The sequence below is a fragment of the Neltuma alba genome, unplaced genomic scaffold, assembly GCF_004799145.2.
Source record: "Neltuma alba isolate B1F8T4 unplaced genomic scaffold, ASM479914v2 tig00012836_pilon, whole genome shotgun sequence".
Lineage (NCBI taxonomy): Eukaryota > Viridiplantae > Streptophyta > Magnoliopsida > Fabales > Fabaceae > Neltuma > Neltuma alba.
The window spans coordinates 247,885-265,250 of record NW_021637225.1 but is presented as its reverse complement, the minus strand read 5'-3'; the positions used below and the strand labels follow the sequence as shown (position 1 = coordinate 265,250).

Below are 17,366 nucleotides of genomic sequence, written 5' to 3'. Positions count from 1 at the left end.
TGAAAAGCAGTTTGTACAGCGTGTAGAAATGACTGGATTACTAATATAACTATATTGTCTTTGTGCGTGAAATGCACGTGTCTGATGTCTTTTTTAATGGATTAAGGGTGGATGCATGTATAAGACAGTTATCTAGTTTTTAAAGCACCTGAATACTCAAAAAAAACCTGCCGAATTATACCATCGTACAGGAAGGATTAAAATAATAACTGGTCTGATAAAAAGTCAGCCCAAAACTCACAAGATCATTAATTTGAATCATACTGCCAATGTGAAAATTTTGTCAGTAAGTAATTTGTAAGTGTATATCTCTGTAAAAGTCACTGAACCTGAAAACATAACTCATCTAAATTATTTGTGTTAAAAAATAAAGTCATACATTAGGGAGTTTGTAAATAACAGGTGATTCCTAAACACAAGGCGACTGAATTCCTAACAGGTGACAGAGAATATACGTGGAGGACGTTATCAGACACCTGTGTATGGATTTTTTTTTTTTCCCCCGCCATTACCTGTGTGTGGATTATTAACGCATTATATATGTAGTAGTAAATTTTTTTTTTTTTAATTCGGACCTTACATGGTACTGGCAGTAAAGCGTCCCATTATGCACAATGGAGTGACTAATATACTAAATCGCACTGCTCCCATCCCAATTTGTCTGCTGCGAAAAACCACCATGGCTACATAATGGCGCCAAAGGGCAAAAGGGAAGCGGAAAGAACCCGCCTTGTCGGGGGTTCACGTGCATTGGCGCTTAGCATGGTTATGTTTTATATGGAAACTGGACGCATTAATAGTTTGTCATTAATTAATTCCGTTTCGCAGTAGTATTATGGTTCGATTATTATCATTAGATATTTTTATTCATCAAAGAACTAGCTAGTTTGGCGGAAAATATTGAGATTGTTTGAGTATTTGGTCACTATTAGTTTTATAACTGCTTGTAAATTAAATTTTAGCCTCAAATTAAGAAATTATAGTGACTAAATCTAAGGTTATTTAACATTAAAATACTAAAGAATCTTTAAAATGTACTCCCTCCGTTCCTTATTATAAGAGACATTTGATGCTTATGGCATGTTCCTATATATAAGAGACACTTACAAGTTGTCTCTACTTTTTTGTGTTGATTTACTATTTTACCCATATTTATTATCTCCAACTCGCACTCTCTCTCCCTCCACTTCTCTTTCTTTTAATAATTTAATTGTTCTCTCTCATGCTCTCTCTCCTTATTAACGAGGGCATTTTTGGAAAAAAATTATACTTTTTACACATTAATTGTTCTTAACTAATTTTAACTGTTTTTTTTATCAACGTATTTCGGTTATTTGTCTCTTATAATAAGGAACGGAGGGAGATTACCGTTGTGTTTACGTACCAGGGAAAAACGAGAATTTAAAAGAATTGAAACAATAAATTATGGAAATAATTAAATCATCAAATGAATAAAATTTCACCTATCTCATCTGCTTGCAAATTCGAAAATATGTATTGTCGATCAGACTAATATTGAAATGCAAGAGAAAATGTGCGGCAAAAATATCATAGAAATGAGAAGGAAAGCGAAGAGAGGAGAAACAAGTGTGGCTTGTGTGTTAGTGCAGAGTGCAGCGTTAGCTGAAATGGATGCAGTCCCAACCGACGAATTAACGGAAGATAGGAGGCTTGGGAGTTCGATGAGATAGCGACAATCTGATGAGCATGGAAGAAAATGAAAGCCACGTACACGGAGCGGGAGTGTTGGGCTGTTGGTGCCATGTGTAGAGCTGTCAATAAGAGCCAACCCGACCCTAAAGGGCTAGCCCTTGAAGGGCCAGGGCCTATAAAAAGCCAGTCCTTTAAAGCCCACATACCTTAAAATTATCTAATCATTAAAGCCCGGTCCTTAGACATGCGGGCTCAGGGTTTAAAAGGGCTGGCCCTTTTATGTTATTTTTTAAAATTTAAATTCTTTTTAATTATTTTAAAATATAAAATAAAACAACAAAACTTCTAAGATTTTTTATTCAAAATATAAATATAAGTAAAATAAATTAGTGGTGTATAGAAAAAAAAATTAAATTCCAATAAATTATTGTCCAAAATAAAAAAAATCAAAATCTAACAAAACACGAAAAATAGAAAGATAAAACCTAGCAGTTAAAGATTAACAATATCAACATAATTATTATCTTCATCTTCATCTTCATCAATATCATCAAGATCAGCAATATTTGATTGTTCTTTACTACAAGTGAGCTCTTCTTCAATGATAAAAATATTAAAGTTTTTGTCTTCATTTACCTTATCTAAAATAAAACTATACAGTAGTTATAAGTACAAATAAGAGCCTGAACATTTGTTCGAATAAGAAAAGTTTTACACTTTGTTAAGATATGTAAACCGATGGTAAATGAACATCTACTAGCTATTATGGTGATTAAAATGTTAAGAATATCAGCTACCATTCTTGAAAGAATTGAAAATTGATTTTAATTGTTCTTCCACAAGTCCAATACATCTAATTCTTTTCAATTATCTAACTTGAGCATTGATTTTTCTAAGTATTTTTCTAATTTAAACTTATTTATAAAAGACTAATCTATAACTGTATAAATATATTGATAATAAAAAAAAATAGGCAAGCTTAAAAAGGCTAGTCTTTGACTTTAAAGGGTTAGCCCTTTTTTTTTTTTTGAGCCCTATAAAGCTAACCCTTTTAAGTCTAATTTTTTTTTAAATCACTTAAAATACAAACCCGGCCCTCTACTTAAAAAGACTTAAAAAGACTGGCATGATGGGCTCAGCCGGTTTTGACGGCCGTGCATGTGCCCTCACTCGCCTCTATTGCCGTCGTACCTTGGTAGGCCCCACGGCAGCTGTCATCTCCACCACGAATTGAATTCCCGATGTCGCCTCCCATTCCCAATTTAAATTACGCCCTTGCCATTCTTCCAGGCTCACGTTTTTACAGCTGCTCTATTTATGATTATTTGAAGGCTCTTATATAAGGTGAAACCAAATTTTCCTTGTATACTTATTTTATATTTAGTACATTATAATTAAAAATTTATTTTTTAAGGGTTCAATTATTATTTCAAACAAGTCCTTAATACTTAAATCAATGTAGAAAAATTCATATAGAATAGGGTTGTGTTGAATAAATAACACATAATAAAGATGAATAACCCATAAATTCAATTATCTGTGGCGCCAAGGCCACAGCTGAGTTTTTGAATTAGAGCCAGACAATTGGTTACTTTAATTTGTGTGTTTAGTTCCAAGATCAATAAAGCTGTTATAAGCATATTTATGCAAGTTGGGCCAAACCTTTCCTATATATTTATTTTGGGTGTGTTTGGATGAAACCAAACCATGGTTTGGAAAATAGCTTCTAGAGAATAGATTCTGAAAAAAATAGATTTTGGGAAGAATAGATTTTGTGAAAAAGTGATTTTGAGAAGTGTGAGTGTTTGGATAGTTGCTATTAGAAGTACTTTTTATGTATACAAATTGGCATAAATTAATATGATAATTATAGAAATAATATATTTTATGATATATTTTAATTTGAAGGAATAAAATTGTTAATAATATATTTTTTACTAACATATATTAATAATATATAAGATAATATAATTAATAAATAATTAATATGTATATATATTTATAAGATATAAGATTAAATATGTTTATAAAAAATATGTTTATAAAAAAAACAACAAGATACATATCCTATAGGCTCTCACACTCTTCCTTTTTTCTCCAAAAGTAAAAAATTTCTGCTTTTTCCAAAACTATGGTTTTGGAGTCAAAACCATAGTTTTGAACCCAAACCATGGTTTTGATTTTTTTAAGGGTGTTTGGCTAACATTTTTCCCAAACCATGGTTTGGGGTGCTTGCCAAACACACCCTTTGTATTTTATAAATTATAACTGAGAAGTTGCTTATAAATCATTGTAAACAAACCTTTGGTGGGTAAGATTTTTCCAATTTAGCTTGTAATATAGTGGGTTGGCACCTATTTATTCATTTTAAAATTTTCAATTTTTAAAAGCCATCAAATTAAATTATAACCCATTCATTCCATTTTGCACGACTGATTCAACCATATAAAAATGATAAATTAATACAAAACCAAATATCAGCAAGCATCAAGCACGGACTGATATATTTGGTCACACACCTAATATTCTAATAATCTTGACTCAATAAGCTATTTAGGCAAATCAAAGAAATTAACAAAAAGAAATGTAGGCCGAACAAGATAGCCCGCCCCATTTTTTCTGACAAGCTAGGCAGGGCTACTCATCTTAAGTTGCCTTAAACGGGTTAGGAAACTATCAACCCAACATTTCATTTTTTGTGGACTAAAGGGATTGCCCATATACTTACGTCCGGGCTGCGGAAAGGTCGGTGGATATATTTATATATTGCTAGAAGTATGGGTGAGTATTCAGTTTTTCAATTCAGTTATTAGTAATAACTGAATTAACTGAATAACCGAATAGAACAAATTTTAAACACCGAACCGAAACCGATAACTGAACTAACCAAACGGAATTAACCGAAATATTTCGGTTCGGTTAACCGATTAATAGAATCTATTGTTGCATTAGAATTAATATGAAAGTGATTTTAAATTAATAATAATAAAACACAATTAAAACCATTAATTATTAAATATTTCATCATTTAATGTGATTTATTATAATAATATTTATTATAACCATATTTATTGAATATAAATATATTTAAAGATTTTACATAAACCCACACATATATTTATTATAATAGTATTTATTAAATATAAATATATAATATATTTATTTCGGTTTTTTGGTTATAACCGAATTTTTTTCTACTGACCGAACTGAAAATCAAAACCGAATTATTACAATAATAAAAACTGAATATGTAACTGAAAACCAAAATAACTAAACCCAAATTAAATTCGGTTTGGTTCGGTTTTCAGTTACGATTCGGTTTTACTCACTCCTAGCTAGAAGCCTTCCAAGCATCAGGCCACAGGGTCAATGAATTCGAGTTCTCATGTATTTAACCAGACGTATGCTAAAAAGGTGGAGTATTAAAAGCCAAGTCCACCTCCATTGTACTGTTCTCTTTTATGTGTAAGAACTGTTTTCTTGATTTTTTTTTTTACTTAAAATCGTTGCACACAAGACAATCCGCTGGATGACAAACTCAACTTCGGTACCCACAAGACACTCGTATTTTTGGATATGTGCCAAAAATTAACTCCTTAAGGAATTAATCCAAGTGTCAAGGATAACATCGGAAAGAAAATGAATAAAAATGGAAACATGCACACGCCCCCTCAAGCAATGCCACCGGCAAGTGCGAAAGCGCTGATTAATGGGCATTCCCCAGGAAAGACGCTGTTCAACGTTCACGCACATTGCTTTCACGGTTGACAACAGTACCGAAAATCTCGCATCTCGCTCCAACGGACACATGATACGACGCCCTCAAAAAGCACCGAGTTGGTCACAGGCTCGCAGTAGTCGCAGCAAGAGTAAGAGTGGCAGTCTCGTAATTAGAAGAGCAACGTAGTGGCACGGATGACCTTGGAGTTGCCCACCGCGATGGCCCTTGATCGTGTCTCGTGGAGTTGTGCCTGCGTGGGAAGCACTTGACTACTTGAGGCCAAACTCAGCTCCGCAATACAGAGCAGAGAGAGACAAACAATATCGTAGCTGTGGGAGATTAGCGCAAGAGAGAGAAAGAGGCACTCTGAGGAGCTTTCTGCATTTCTCTGCCCAAATCCTCCAGAGTTCCACTCAGGAGAACGAGTGGAAGCTCATTTGCGCAAAGCAATCCCTGTCATTGCCAGAATTTTATGTTTTTCGCTCCCATCTTTACGTTCCTTTCATCATTGTTAAGAACTCAGAACCACAAATATAACATCTGGTACTGCATTCTCTGGAGCAGGCGTCACATTCTTTTATATTTTTGGGCGTAGTTTGTTTAACTAATCTGCACTGTGAGTTGAAGCTTTAACCACTGTTACATGTTTCTGACTCAGTTACCTTTTTTTTTTTTTTTTGCTTTCTTCCTTTTTCCCCTTTCGGTAATGAAATGTAAGAACGGTTGGATAGTGATTTCTGAACCTGGCTTTTGGTTAAGTGGTTCAGCTATAGAACTTCAATTGACTGGTTGTGATTTTTAGATTTCTTCATTGATAGAGCATGAAAAAATTTATCAAATAAAACAATTGAATTTCTTAGTTTAACTTTGTTGATTTTGGCCCCAGGTTCCTATTTGTACTTTTATCTCTTCAGTTGTTGCGAAGCGAGTCTGGAAACGTCACTGATAGTCTCATGCTTTGTTGATTTATATTTCCCCTTTCTCTTTTTCACTGCTTCAATTGCATTTACTACGTTTTGCAGTGCTTCTGTCCCTATCCAAGATCTTTGAAGGAGATGGCGTTTCTGATTGCTTCTTTCAGAGGGCTCGATCTGGCTTAACATATTTGACTATCTAGATTGGCGGCATTAATTTTGCTGAGTCCTTGGCAGCGCAGGTAGTGCGACACATTGCAAGTGTTATGCCTATAATGCCCATTTTATTCGCTTCGTTGAAGTTAAATGAATTCAGATATCTGAAATCTACCCACAACGTTTTCAGACTTTAAATTGTATCTGGAGTTATTATCGGACAAATTTTTTGGTCGGCAAGTTTCTGTTTTAGCTCCTTTTTTATTTAATTTGCTTTCCATTCTCATCAGGGAAGGCATGAGAAATGAATCACCATTGTTGTAATTTGGTGCTGTGGCTACACTAGCTGGATTTCTGGTTTATTTTCAGATAGCATGGCATCGTCGTGGGATCATCTTGGGGAAGTTGCAAGTGTGGTCCAGCTAACGGGCTTGGATGCTGTGCGGTTGATTGGGATGATTGTAAAGGCTGCAAGCACAGCACGGATGCACAAGAAGAACTGTAGGCAGTTTGCAACAGCATCTGAAGTTGATTGGGAACTTACTGGAGCAGCTCAAGATCTCAGAGCTGAAAAAATATCCAGAAACTCGGGAGCCTCTGGAGCAGCTTGAAGATGCTTTAAGGAGGTCTTACATTTTGGTCAACAGTTGTCAGGACCGGAGCTATCTATATTTGCTGGCCATGGGCTGGAACATTGTTTATCAATTCAGAAAGGCTCAGAATGAAATTGACCGTTACCTACGCCTTGTTCCTCTCATCACTCTTGTCGACAATGCTCGAGTCAGGGTATATGTTGTGCTTAACTGTGTTCCATTATCAGCTATCACTTGTGTATGTTCCTTTTATTAGATAAAAGGAACAAGTTTGTGGTGATTCATTTCAATTGTGTGCATGTAAATTATAATCCCATTTTATGGAATCCAAATTAATCAAAACTTGACATTTTCTATATATCTTTTGTGATGTTTTTAACTTTGAGAGCTTATTGCAGCATCTTTGTTTGGTCCATTTTGGTTGCAGATTTTCTCGAATGATGTTAACAATCATTTACTCTGAAATATCCAGGAGAGACTTGAAGCTATTGAGAAGGATCAGCATGAGTACACATTGGCTGATGAGGACCAAAAGGTGCAGACTGTGATATTAAAACCTGAACCTGACAAAGACGATGCTGTGGTGCTGAAGAAATCTCTTTCCTGTTCTTATCCCAACTTGCCCTTCAATGAAGCACTTAAAAAAGAAAATGAAAAACTTAAATTAGAGCTACAACGGTCGCAGGCCAATTTGGATATGAATCAGTGCGAAGTCATTCAACGTTTATTGGATGTGACAGAAGCTGCAGCTGACTCTGAGAAGTGTTTGCCTGAAAAAAGTCGTAAGAAAGTCGAGGACAGTTACTTAGATGACAATAGTGACAAAGGTTATGCTTCTGATGAAAAATATAACAAGAAACGTGACCCTTCTTCAACATTAAGGTGATTCCCAAATCCCAGCTATATACGCTCTCACCCATGTCAACTATACCGACCATAATAGAAAATAAGTATGTTAGTTTTAAATGAGACGCTATTGACGGCCAGGCAGGCCCAAAATTAGACTTCTAATCTTAACTTGGAGCAGCTTTTAACCACTTTGAGTTCTGAGTTTCTTCAACCCAAAGTTAGATTTGTAATTATAACTTGGAGCAGCTTTAACCACTTTAACTTCTGAGCTTCTTTAATCTCTCCTCCTCCTCCTTGTATTTTCCCTTCCAGTATTGAATGTCTTGTGTTCCAAACTTATATTGATTCTCTATCTGATGCTCTGCCACAAGCAGATCATCAGTTTCAGGAAAGGATCTGCTGCAAACTGGAGGTTCATATCAGCTGGGAGAATGGCACAATGATTTACTTTCATGTTGTTCTGAACCCTCTCTATGTACGTACTCACCTGCTGTTAATTCTAGTTTCATTAGGTATGGTCGTTCACCAAGGAAGAGTGATTTACAACAATACAAACTCGAGTAGGCCTCAGCATTTTCATGGATCTTAACTCTTAAGATGAGCTGCACTGTTCACATCATGAATGAATATTGATGCTTATGTTTTTGTTATATGCATTTTGTGATGAACTGTATGTGTATTCTTATAATTCATGCATATTTAGGAACTGTATGGCTCACCTTTGGATTATACCTTCAGTCATAGGTACACTTCCGCATAACATCTAAATTGTAAATATTTTGACCATTCTACAAGATCCAAGAAGACCCCAAGTTCAAATATTAAAAGGATTCACTTTTAGCAGTGTGAAGATTGCTTAATTCTCCCCCTTTCTGGGTATATTATCCGAGCATCACTAATGGGCAGCATGATTCTGTCAGTTAACGTGATTGGTATCGTAATGGCTGCAAATTATGCTTGTGTGGGGTTTGAATGAGAGGCTGTGCAGTATATTTAGAAACTAGAAGCAAAAATTATCAATTAGGATGGAGGGCATGTGCGTTGTGCATGAGATGCCTGTGTTTAGAACTGTATTTCCGTGAGACTTGATGAGAACAGAAGTTGATAATGGTAACAGTGAAAGCAGGGATTCTCTTTTCTTTTGATTTGCATGATAAAGACTGAATTACTATTGTGGAGGGATTGTGTCCTTGAGAAGTAGAAGAAACCCAATTCAACAGTAGTAGAATATCATCCATGTAAAATGGATATGGATCACTACTCCATTAGTTTTCTTTTTTGCAGGTATAAAAACTTTCTTCTATCCTTGTGGGACATTTTCAAAGATTGCTACTGTTGCAACAAACAGGCACATATGTGCGTAAGCTAAAGATTAATATTTTTAGTTTTTGAGTAATGGATATAAATCTGAGATCTGCTTTGTTTGCACATGTTTCTTGCTTTTGCTAAGCTCGCTATAGAATTCAGGCAGATCAAATTTGGGTTCATTTCAGATTTTGTCATCTGGAAAAATCTCTTTCGTGTTTGTGGACCTTGAAATCCTGAAGTGATATTACATTGGATGAATATCCACGATCAAAGTTTTAGGACCGGGTTGAATTCCACTGCAACTTTCACAGTTTCTGCATGAGCTGTGATCACAAAGTTGTGATGCAGAGAAAACATTAAAAAAATCTCATTTCTACTTTATGACGATGAGGGGTATGGACGAGCTAAACACCTCCCTTAAGTCTCTGTTATAGAATTCAGAAGTCAGAAGGCAAAAATCTACAAACAACATATTGTGGTGCACCATGGCTAGTGGTAGCAAAAATGAGTATATTTTTGTTCAAAAAATAAGTACATTTTTAAGGTGAGAGAGATTCAATTCCAAACAATATTATGCTGTGAGTAATGTCCCATCATATCCTTCCTTTGAGATACTAAAAAGCAATTATTTATCATTGTTCTACTTAATAGAAAAACCTTTTGGTAGAAAAAACTTAATAGAAAAATAGAAAAATCAGAGTACATTTTTGTACTCTTCTGGTTCTTAATGTAAGACCTATGTAACTAATTTTACTATATTAAGAAAGTTAGGTAAGTAATTATGATAAATATGGCGTGTTTTCTCTTAAACAACCTAACCATCTTCCTTAATATTTTCCTTCCTCTCTTACTTGATTATGACTGAAGGAGTATTACTAGGAGTAATTTGGAAAAATTTGATAAATATGAGAAATAGGTCTTACATTTAGAAGCAAGATTTACTCGACAATTAGGTCGTATAGTAAGGATCGGAGAAGTATAATGAAAAAGCTATTGGGATGATGAAACATCAGAACACAACGTAACACTGCTGGTAACATAGCAAGGCTAATTTTAGGATTAAAAAATAGGAAAGGGAATTGCACCTTAACTGCTAATTTGCAAAATGTAAGCAACTATAACTAAGGAATTCGAGGAGAAAAACCAAGACAAAGCAGCAGTTTCATACAAAAAGAGGCTACATGGTCTTTGAATTGGAGTAGGATTAGAAAGAAGCATGAAGAGAAATTGGAAGAGAAGCAGAAAACAATTGACCGAACCACTAAAACCATGATCTGATGTTTGCCGTTCTCCTCTCTCAAAGAAGGTGCTGACACTGGACTGAAACATTGTTTTCTATGTCTTCCTCCCTTGCGTTTTCTCATATGGTGCATACAAAGCACTGCATAAATTTGCACATTTTGCTGCGTCACAAGTATTGCATGGTTGAACACTCTGGTGCTGCGCCACATGCCAATTACCATTATGACCAGTAGTGAAGTCATCACATCGTACTTTGGAGGTAGCATAATATTAGATGTGAAGGGATGACTTTGTCATGTAGTTTTACACTTCTATGCTGTGGAAACAAAATGAAAGGTTTTGTTGGGTTATGGAATGTAGACTAAAAATTGAGGCCTTTGCTTTCACTTTCGGATTACAGTAAGAGTTCTAAACGTTGCATATGTATTCAAATTTGATGCTACTCTCCTTTCGATCTGGTTCACTTTTAACAATTGCATCTTTATCTGTGGCTATGCTGTTAGAATCTGAGTCTTCTATTTTTCAGCATCTGCAGAAGCATGTAATGAGTTGATGGCATATTCATTAGTCTTGTCATGCTGTTGCTATACTTGTTGTATCAGGAGGAAGCTTCGGAAAATGTTGAACATCACAGTAAGACTGATTTCCTTGTGCATAAATATGATCGTCTCTTATATGCACACTATTTGAGGAATGAACTCATGCTCAAAACCCACTTGTTTAGCTTCTTTTAAGATGTGGTTGGTCGTGTTTTTAATTATAGAATTGAAGGCTCTGAAACACTGATTTTCTTACAGCGGACAATGTGGTCATGTTATTGTGAGGCATATACACTGCACCTTTTTCTTTTTTTTGGTTCTACTTTTTTTTGAGGTTTAAATAAGCATCGGGGTTTATTACTATCACTACCTACTTGTCTCTGGCATTCCCTGGTGTCTCCAAATATTTTGCTACTTACCAACATGCCTGTGCAGGGTGGCTACGTTGATGATTTTCTATCTCATTTAATGTGTTGCTGCTGTGCTCTTGTCCAAGAATGGAGGGAAGTGGAGATCCGTGGGTTTTGTGGTATGTCCTTCTCGTCTTGCTAACCATTTTGGCAACGTCGCCAATAGAATTGCTGTGAATTCTCTTTGTTCGGACTTTTAAGGATGCCTACCGTGCATGTGCCTTGGTTCCTTGTCTTTCTTTTTCTGAACCAGCCTGTTGAATGGTCCTATCTTCGCTTTATAAAATTTTCTCCCTGTTTCTCAACGGAATTTACTGCTGATTTTCCTTGGCATGGTTCCTTTAAGTTTCCATTCAGCACTGAAAACGTATACCATTGTGTAAACTGCATCGCAGGAGCTGACAAGACAAGTACAAGCCCTCCACCCCCACAGCATATGGAATCTTAATCTACATAGCATGTATTGTTTAGTGGGATTTGGATGCATCGCTTTTGTGTAAGTCCGTTCACAATTTGACTGACCCAGCTCGGCCTTGCACTTAGAACAGCAGATGTTTCTTGTACAGAAGTCTTGTAAATAGAATCTACCGTCGCATTAGAATTATCATAGACCGCGCCTTCGTTTGGCAAGAAAACACTTTCCTGTTGAAATTTGATGACCTGTTCTTTTCTCCCCCCCCCCCCGGGGGGGTCATATCATACAAATGCGAGGTTCGGTCACAATCCCCTCCTTCACTTTTTAATTATCTGAGCTACCTGCGGTCGAAAGTTTGCCCTTCATTGTGCTAATTTTGTTATATTTCTTGTGCTGCACTGACTTCGGCCCGGTGGCTTCCCCAACATTCTGAGATTGATGTTTTTTTTTCGGCCATCGATTGGTGGTTTTATTTATACTTTGATTCTTCCTTTCAATGATTAAAGAACCAGACCGGACTGGACGGTCGGACCGGTTAAACCGTTAGCCGAACTCGTTAACGGCTTGGTTTGAACCAAATAACCGTTCACATGGTTGAGCCGGATTGGATCGGAGTTGAGCTGTCATTAAGCCGGGAACTGGAGTTGGATCGGGAACCGGAACGGTTTTTTAGCCTGACTGAAAAAATACTAAAAAATAAACAAAAAGAAGAAAAATAAAAAAATTGACTCCCTTAAATATCCTAATATATTTTTAGACTATTCATAACCATATAGTATTATTTCATTGAAAATTTCATATATTGTGGTGTTAAAACTGTGAGTAGCTAGCCTTTTTGTTTCGATATCTGGTCTATCTTTTAAAACAATATTTTGATTTGAATGAATTGATAATTTTTAATATCATTAAATATTTTAAACATACATAAATTTAAATATATAAGGTTTTAGTTCATTTTCAATGATTTCATTGTAATTTTGGATTATTTAAATACATTTCTAAATTATTTAATAATTTGATTATATATATTAATTATATGTATATAATATTGTCTTAAATTAATTATTGTGTTACTGATCTGACCGATTGAACTATGATCCTTAATCTTTCATGTTCGACTTTCAGTTCGACTTTTAAAACATTGCTTTCTTCCTGGTTGATTTTGTCGTTTATCTTGACTTCTGTTTTTTTTTTTTTTTTTACCTGAACTTATTTTGAGGATGCTACATAAAAATTTCTTTTATGAAAATAATGTTATAAAAATATTTCAATTTAATCAGTATAAAAGTTTGACTATCTTTTTCTTTAAGCTAAATTTTTAATATACCCCTCCAGTCATAAATTTAATATTTATTTTGTATTTAAATTATACTACAAAATTAATGTTATATTTACAACCGCAGAATTATATACCTATCCACTTGATTGATTTAACGAACTGAATTTTTTAAAAATAACATTTTTATATATAAATAAATTGATAATGAGTTCTCAAGTTTGATCAAAATCAAATTTAGTACAAATGATATTAGGTTAGATTAAACTAAAAAGGAAGTTTCCAAAATTGAATCCAAGCCCGGACTATATGGACGTCTAATCCTCCTATTAAATGGAAAATTTTGATTTTATCATGTCTGCATTGTGAACCGTCTTCGGCCGAAGAAGAGATTACGAGGCGATTAATCAGTGAAATTTGAACACGTGTAAGGCCGGATGTCTTTCTTGGATAAAACAGGATCCACTAATCACCGTCAATAGAATCTTGAAGCTTCTAGTAGCTCGATAAATACTGAAGCCCGTACTCTATTTCTCCGTAGATCATATACTAGTTGGATCCGGATTAGGGCTAGGGATTTGGGCGTTCTCCGTCTGGCTCTGACGACTCGCACATCTTACCCACACCATGCCGTCGATCAAGTGGAAGATGGGGAAGAAGAAGATGTCGAAGAAGATGTCGAAGAAGATCACCTTGAAGAGCTCCGATGGCAAGCCTTTTGAGGTTGACGAGGCAGTGGCGCTTCAGTCTCAGACTATTAAACATATGATCGAGGTCGATTGTGCCGACGGTGACATCCCTCTGCCTAATGTGACCAGCAAGATCTTGGCTAAGGTCATCGAATACTGCAAGAAGCACGTCGATGATGCCAATTCTGAGGAGAAAATCTCCGAAGATGATCTCAGGGCTTGGGATGCTGATTTCGTCAGGGTTGACCAGGCCACGCTCTTCGATCTCATTCTGGTCAGTTAGTTTCCCTTGAAATGTTGTATTGTAGGCTTTGTTATTTTTGTTTGCGGTCGTTTTGGTTCCTGTCCTGTGAGATAATGTTGCAATAGTTAGGGTTAGGGTATTTTGGAATTGGGGGCTTTGTTTTATTCACATCACTGGGTCGGTATTTTCCTCTCATGGTAGAGTAGTGTAACTAGAACTTTTCTGCCGGTATGGAACATATATGTGTGCCCTGATTAACTATTAGTTCGATGCAGCGCTCCAAGCTAACCCTAGTTTCCTGCAACGCAGTCATATTGGTTGAGCTTTTGTTCGGTTTTCTGTTTGTTGAACTGCCAAAGATGATTATGAATATTGGTTTTCGTTTTTTGCTCCTTTCCTCAACGTTTGTTCATCTGGGCTATGCATTTGCAACCATTACTAAGCCTACTATGTTTGATCCTAAATAACTGTGTTATCCATCAGGTTACTTGCCATGTTGAAATAATTGCACCATGAGTCCTTATTTTCGAGGTCCATCTAATATTATGCCCATATGTGGAACTGTCCTTGAGAAAGACTGCGGCTGTTTACCTTCTCCCTTTGTTAAATATTCCTTCGATGTGATTCTTGTCTAAGCACTTTCATAAGATAATGTTTGCTTTATTTGCATGGTGTTCATGACATTTTCTTTTAGGCCGCAAACTACTTGAACATCAAGAGCCTGCTGGATCTTACATGCCAGGAGGTAGCGGACATGATCAAGGGACAGACTCCTGAGGAACTTCGCAAGACCTTTAATGTTAACAATACTCCTGACGATGAGGAAGAAGTCCGCCGTGAAAACCAATGGGCATTTGAATGAGTGATGATGTATTAAGCTTTCTGAAGTTTCAATAACTTGCTATGGTTGTTTATGATATACTTAGAGCCATTGCAGGCTTGCAATGGTAATTATTACTGCATTACCATAAAAGGAATGTTTGGTTAGACTTATTAATGATAATAAAGATTGCACTGGTAATGAGAATTGCACATTTTTTGGTAATGTTTATTCCTAAGGGAGGGCCTATGAATGCTGATTACAAGGCTGCAATCCGTTTTAAATTGTCTATTTTGCCCATAAAAAAAAACCCTCTCCCTCCTCTCGTATGAAGAACCATAATCTCTGCCTTTTTTTGCCATCAGTGCCACCGCAGTCAATACCTTTGTCTTCTCCGCTACCTGCGATTTCTTCATCTTCATCTCCCCCACTGTCATCCACTGCTTCCATCTCCAGTAAAGTCTATGACATCATCTAAGTTCAAGGAAGAAGATGGTGATGTTTACAATATATTGAAAGAGTTCTAAAAGAATAGATTAAAGTGGAGGATAACAAATCTGCGTTTCTTTGCCACCGCCGACCTCTTCATCTACCCCACCAGCAGCCTTTTCCATCTTCATCTCGGCCGCCTCTTCCCTTTTCATCTCTCCCACCACCATCGACCTCTTCTCCCTCTCCATTAATGTCTGCGATGTCTCCTGAGTTCAAGGAAGAAGAAGATGATGCTTGTTAAATAATAGATCGAGGAGGGATCAGAACAGATCTACCTGCATCTTCTTCTCCATGAGTGACCTCTTTCCTCTTCATCTTCCCATCAGCGACATCCTCTCCCTCTCCATTGAAGTCTGCATCTTCAACGAAGTTTAAGGTAGAAGAAGAAGATAATGATGCACTGTACTTTCTTTCTCGTTGAAACTATTCCTTTTGGGGTGGATGATGAAAGGAAGGTGTCGGAGCATGGAAGGAAAAGAAGGCATTTTAATGGGGACGATTTAGTAATTTCATATATATTTTTATTTAGTTTAATATAAAGAAATAACATTATTACCAACCTTCTTAATATCATACCAAACATGCTGATGGTAATAAAGACTACATCACATTGAATTACATTACAATGCATTGCACTGGGAAGGGAGGTTGCAATCAAACCAAACGAGTCCTTAATATATTTTGCTGAATCTTGTTGGCGGCAGCACAGGAGGACCAGCAAATCCGGTTCGAGTCGCGTCACAAGGACACTGTCCTTGAGAGATATTCCGCAACCCCTCGGTGTAACAGGCAGCGGCACTCCCCAGGATCAAACGAACCCTTCCTGCGAAGCAAGGTAGCAGAACAGCGAAAGCAATTGTAACAAGCAACGGGAGAGAAGAGGAAGATGATGGAACAGTGTATATATCACGCTGTCTGGACAGTCCCTTATATAGGCGCGAATGGCCACATCACCGGAGGACACATCCCTCTGTTTCGCCGAGCGGGTACGACCGAAGCAACGTAAGGTTCCGTTGGAGACGGAACAACACGAACGTTGGTGCACACAACGTTCGTCTACACCCCGCGAGACGCGTCCGGTCGGCCACAAAACGAAACAGCAAGCCTCTTGACTTTTAACAGGTCCAAAAGAAGGTTTTTCTGGTAAGCATAATTTTATTAAAAAATATTCAACAAAGTTTAAAATAATTTTCGTAAAATGAGGCTTTGCCGCGTCTAATTCACGCGCAGGGGGGGAAATCGCCGGTTTACAACTGCGTTTCCCTCCTGGTGGCCTGTTGTTGTGTGCGCGAGGCCCACTTCCCTCTTGGCCCATTTACCCCCCCAAGGATGCTTGATCTCATTTATACACTTAGACTTCTTCTCATCTTTCCCATGTGGGACTTTATTTGACACACATATTGCATTATTTCACAACAATCCCCCACATGTGTCAAATAAAGAGCCAGAGTTACACACATGGGCATAATCATTGTATCTAGTGGTTCTTGCGACTATGAACTAGACCTAGACTGATAACACTTAGTACACAGAGATGCCAGTGAAGCCTGCTTCTATGAACTGTCATCTCTTCGGCGTGTACCAGAGGCATTAATAGTCAGATTATACCCCCACATTTCCGCTGTTAACGACGGTTTTGCGCGTTATAACGGCCGTGCGCGTGCCTGGTGCATAACGAATGCTCTAGAGATTTTGCCATGATCTCATAGGAGCGGCCCCACTCCACATTCGTAGAGGTGATTTCATTTGAGTGTACCTGCACTGAATACACCATCCCGTAGGATTTGAAATCATTAAGAGCTTTGCTCAACCCTCTAATATGCAATCTAGCACTTTCTCGCACATCATAGGAAGGGACTAGTAATTTTGGTTTAGTGCTAGCAGTACTAACGAGCGACTTGTTCTTACCCATTGAACCTTCTTCATGGGATCACCAATCACAAAGGTTGGGTTGCCATCGCTGTCGTAATCATACTGGCTTTAGTCCCATTCCCCTCGATGTTTCGATAATTTGTTTCCTCCCTAGGGGTTTTGTTAATGGATCT

At 36.9% G+C, this 17,366-nt stretch overlaps 2 protein-coding genes across 3 annotated transcripts; both read left to right on the top strand.

The window, feature by feature from the left end:
• The first annotated feature begins 832 nt into the window (after positions 1-832).
• LOC114731476 (SKP1-like protein 1A) lies at positions 833-14,930 on the top strand. Of its 2 annotated transcripts, XM_028918657.1 has the most exons (3): positions 833-838; positions 13,761-14,039; positions 14,704-14,930. In XM_028918657.1, exons 1-3 carry the CDS (start codon positions 836-838, stop codon positions 14,869-14,871), a joined length of 450 nt encoding a protein of 149 aa, XP_028774490.1. In that variant the 5' UTR covers positions 833-835; the 3' UTR covers positions 14,872-14,930. The 2 variants fall into 2 exon arrangements, with proteins under 2 accessions (XP_028774490.1, XP_028774488.1); XM_028918655.1 differs by lacking the exon at positions 833-838 and having other exon boundaries at positions 13,740-14,039.
• On the top strand, positions 5,666-11,989 carry LOC114731475 (protein MID1-COMPLEMENTING ACTIVITY 1-like). The gene is given in 10 exon segments (XM_028918654.1): positions 5,666-5,917; positions 6,397-6,530; positions 6,735-6,959; positions 6,961-7,230; positions 7,510-7,919; positions 8,261-8,361; positions 9,171-9,242; positions 10,963-11,069; positions 11,411-11,504; positions 11,781-11,989. Coding segments are annotated over 8 exon segments (1,248 nt in total). The 5' UTR covers positions 5,666-5,917; positions 6,397-6,530; positions 6,735-6,818; the 3' UTR covers positions 11,834-11,989.
• Positions 14,931-17,366: the final 2,436 nt, after the last annotated feature.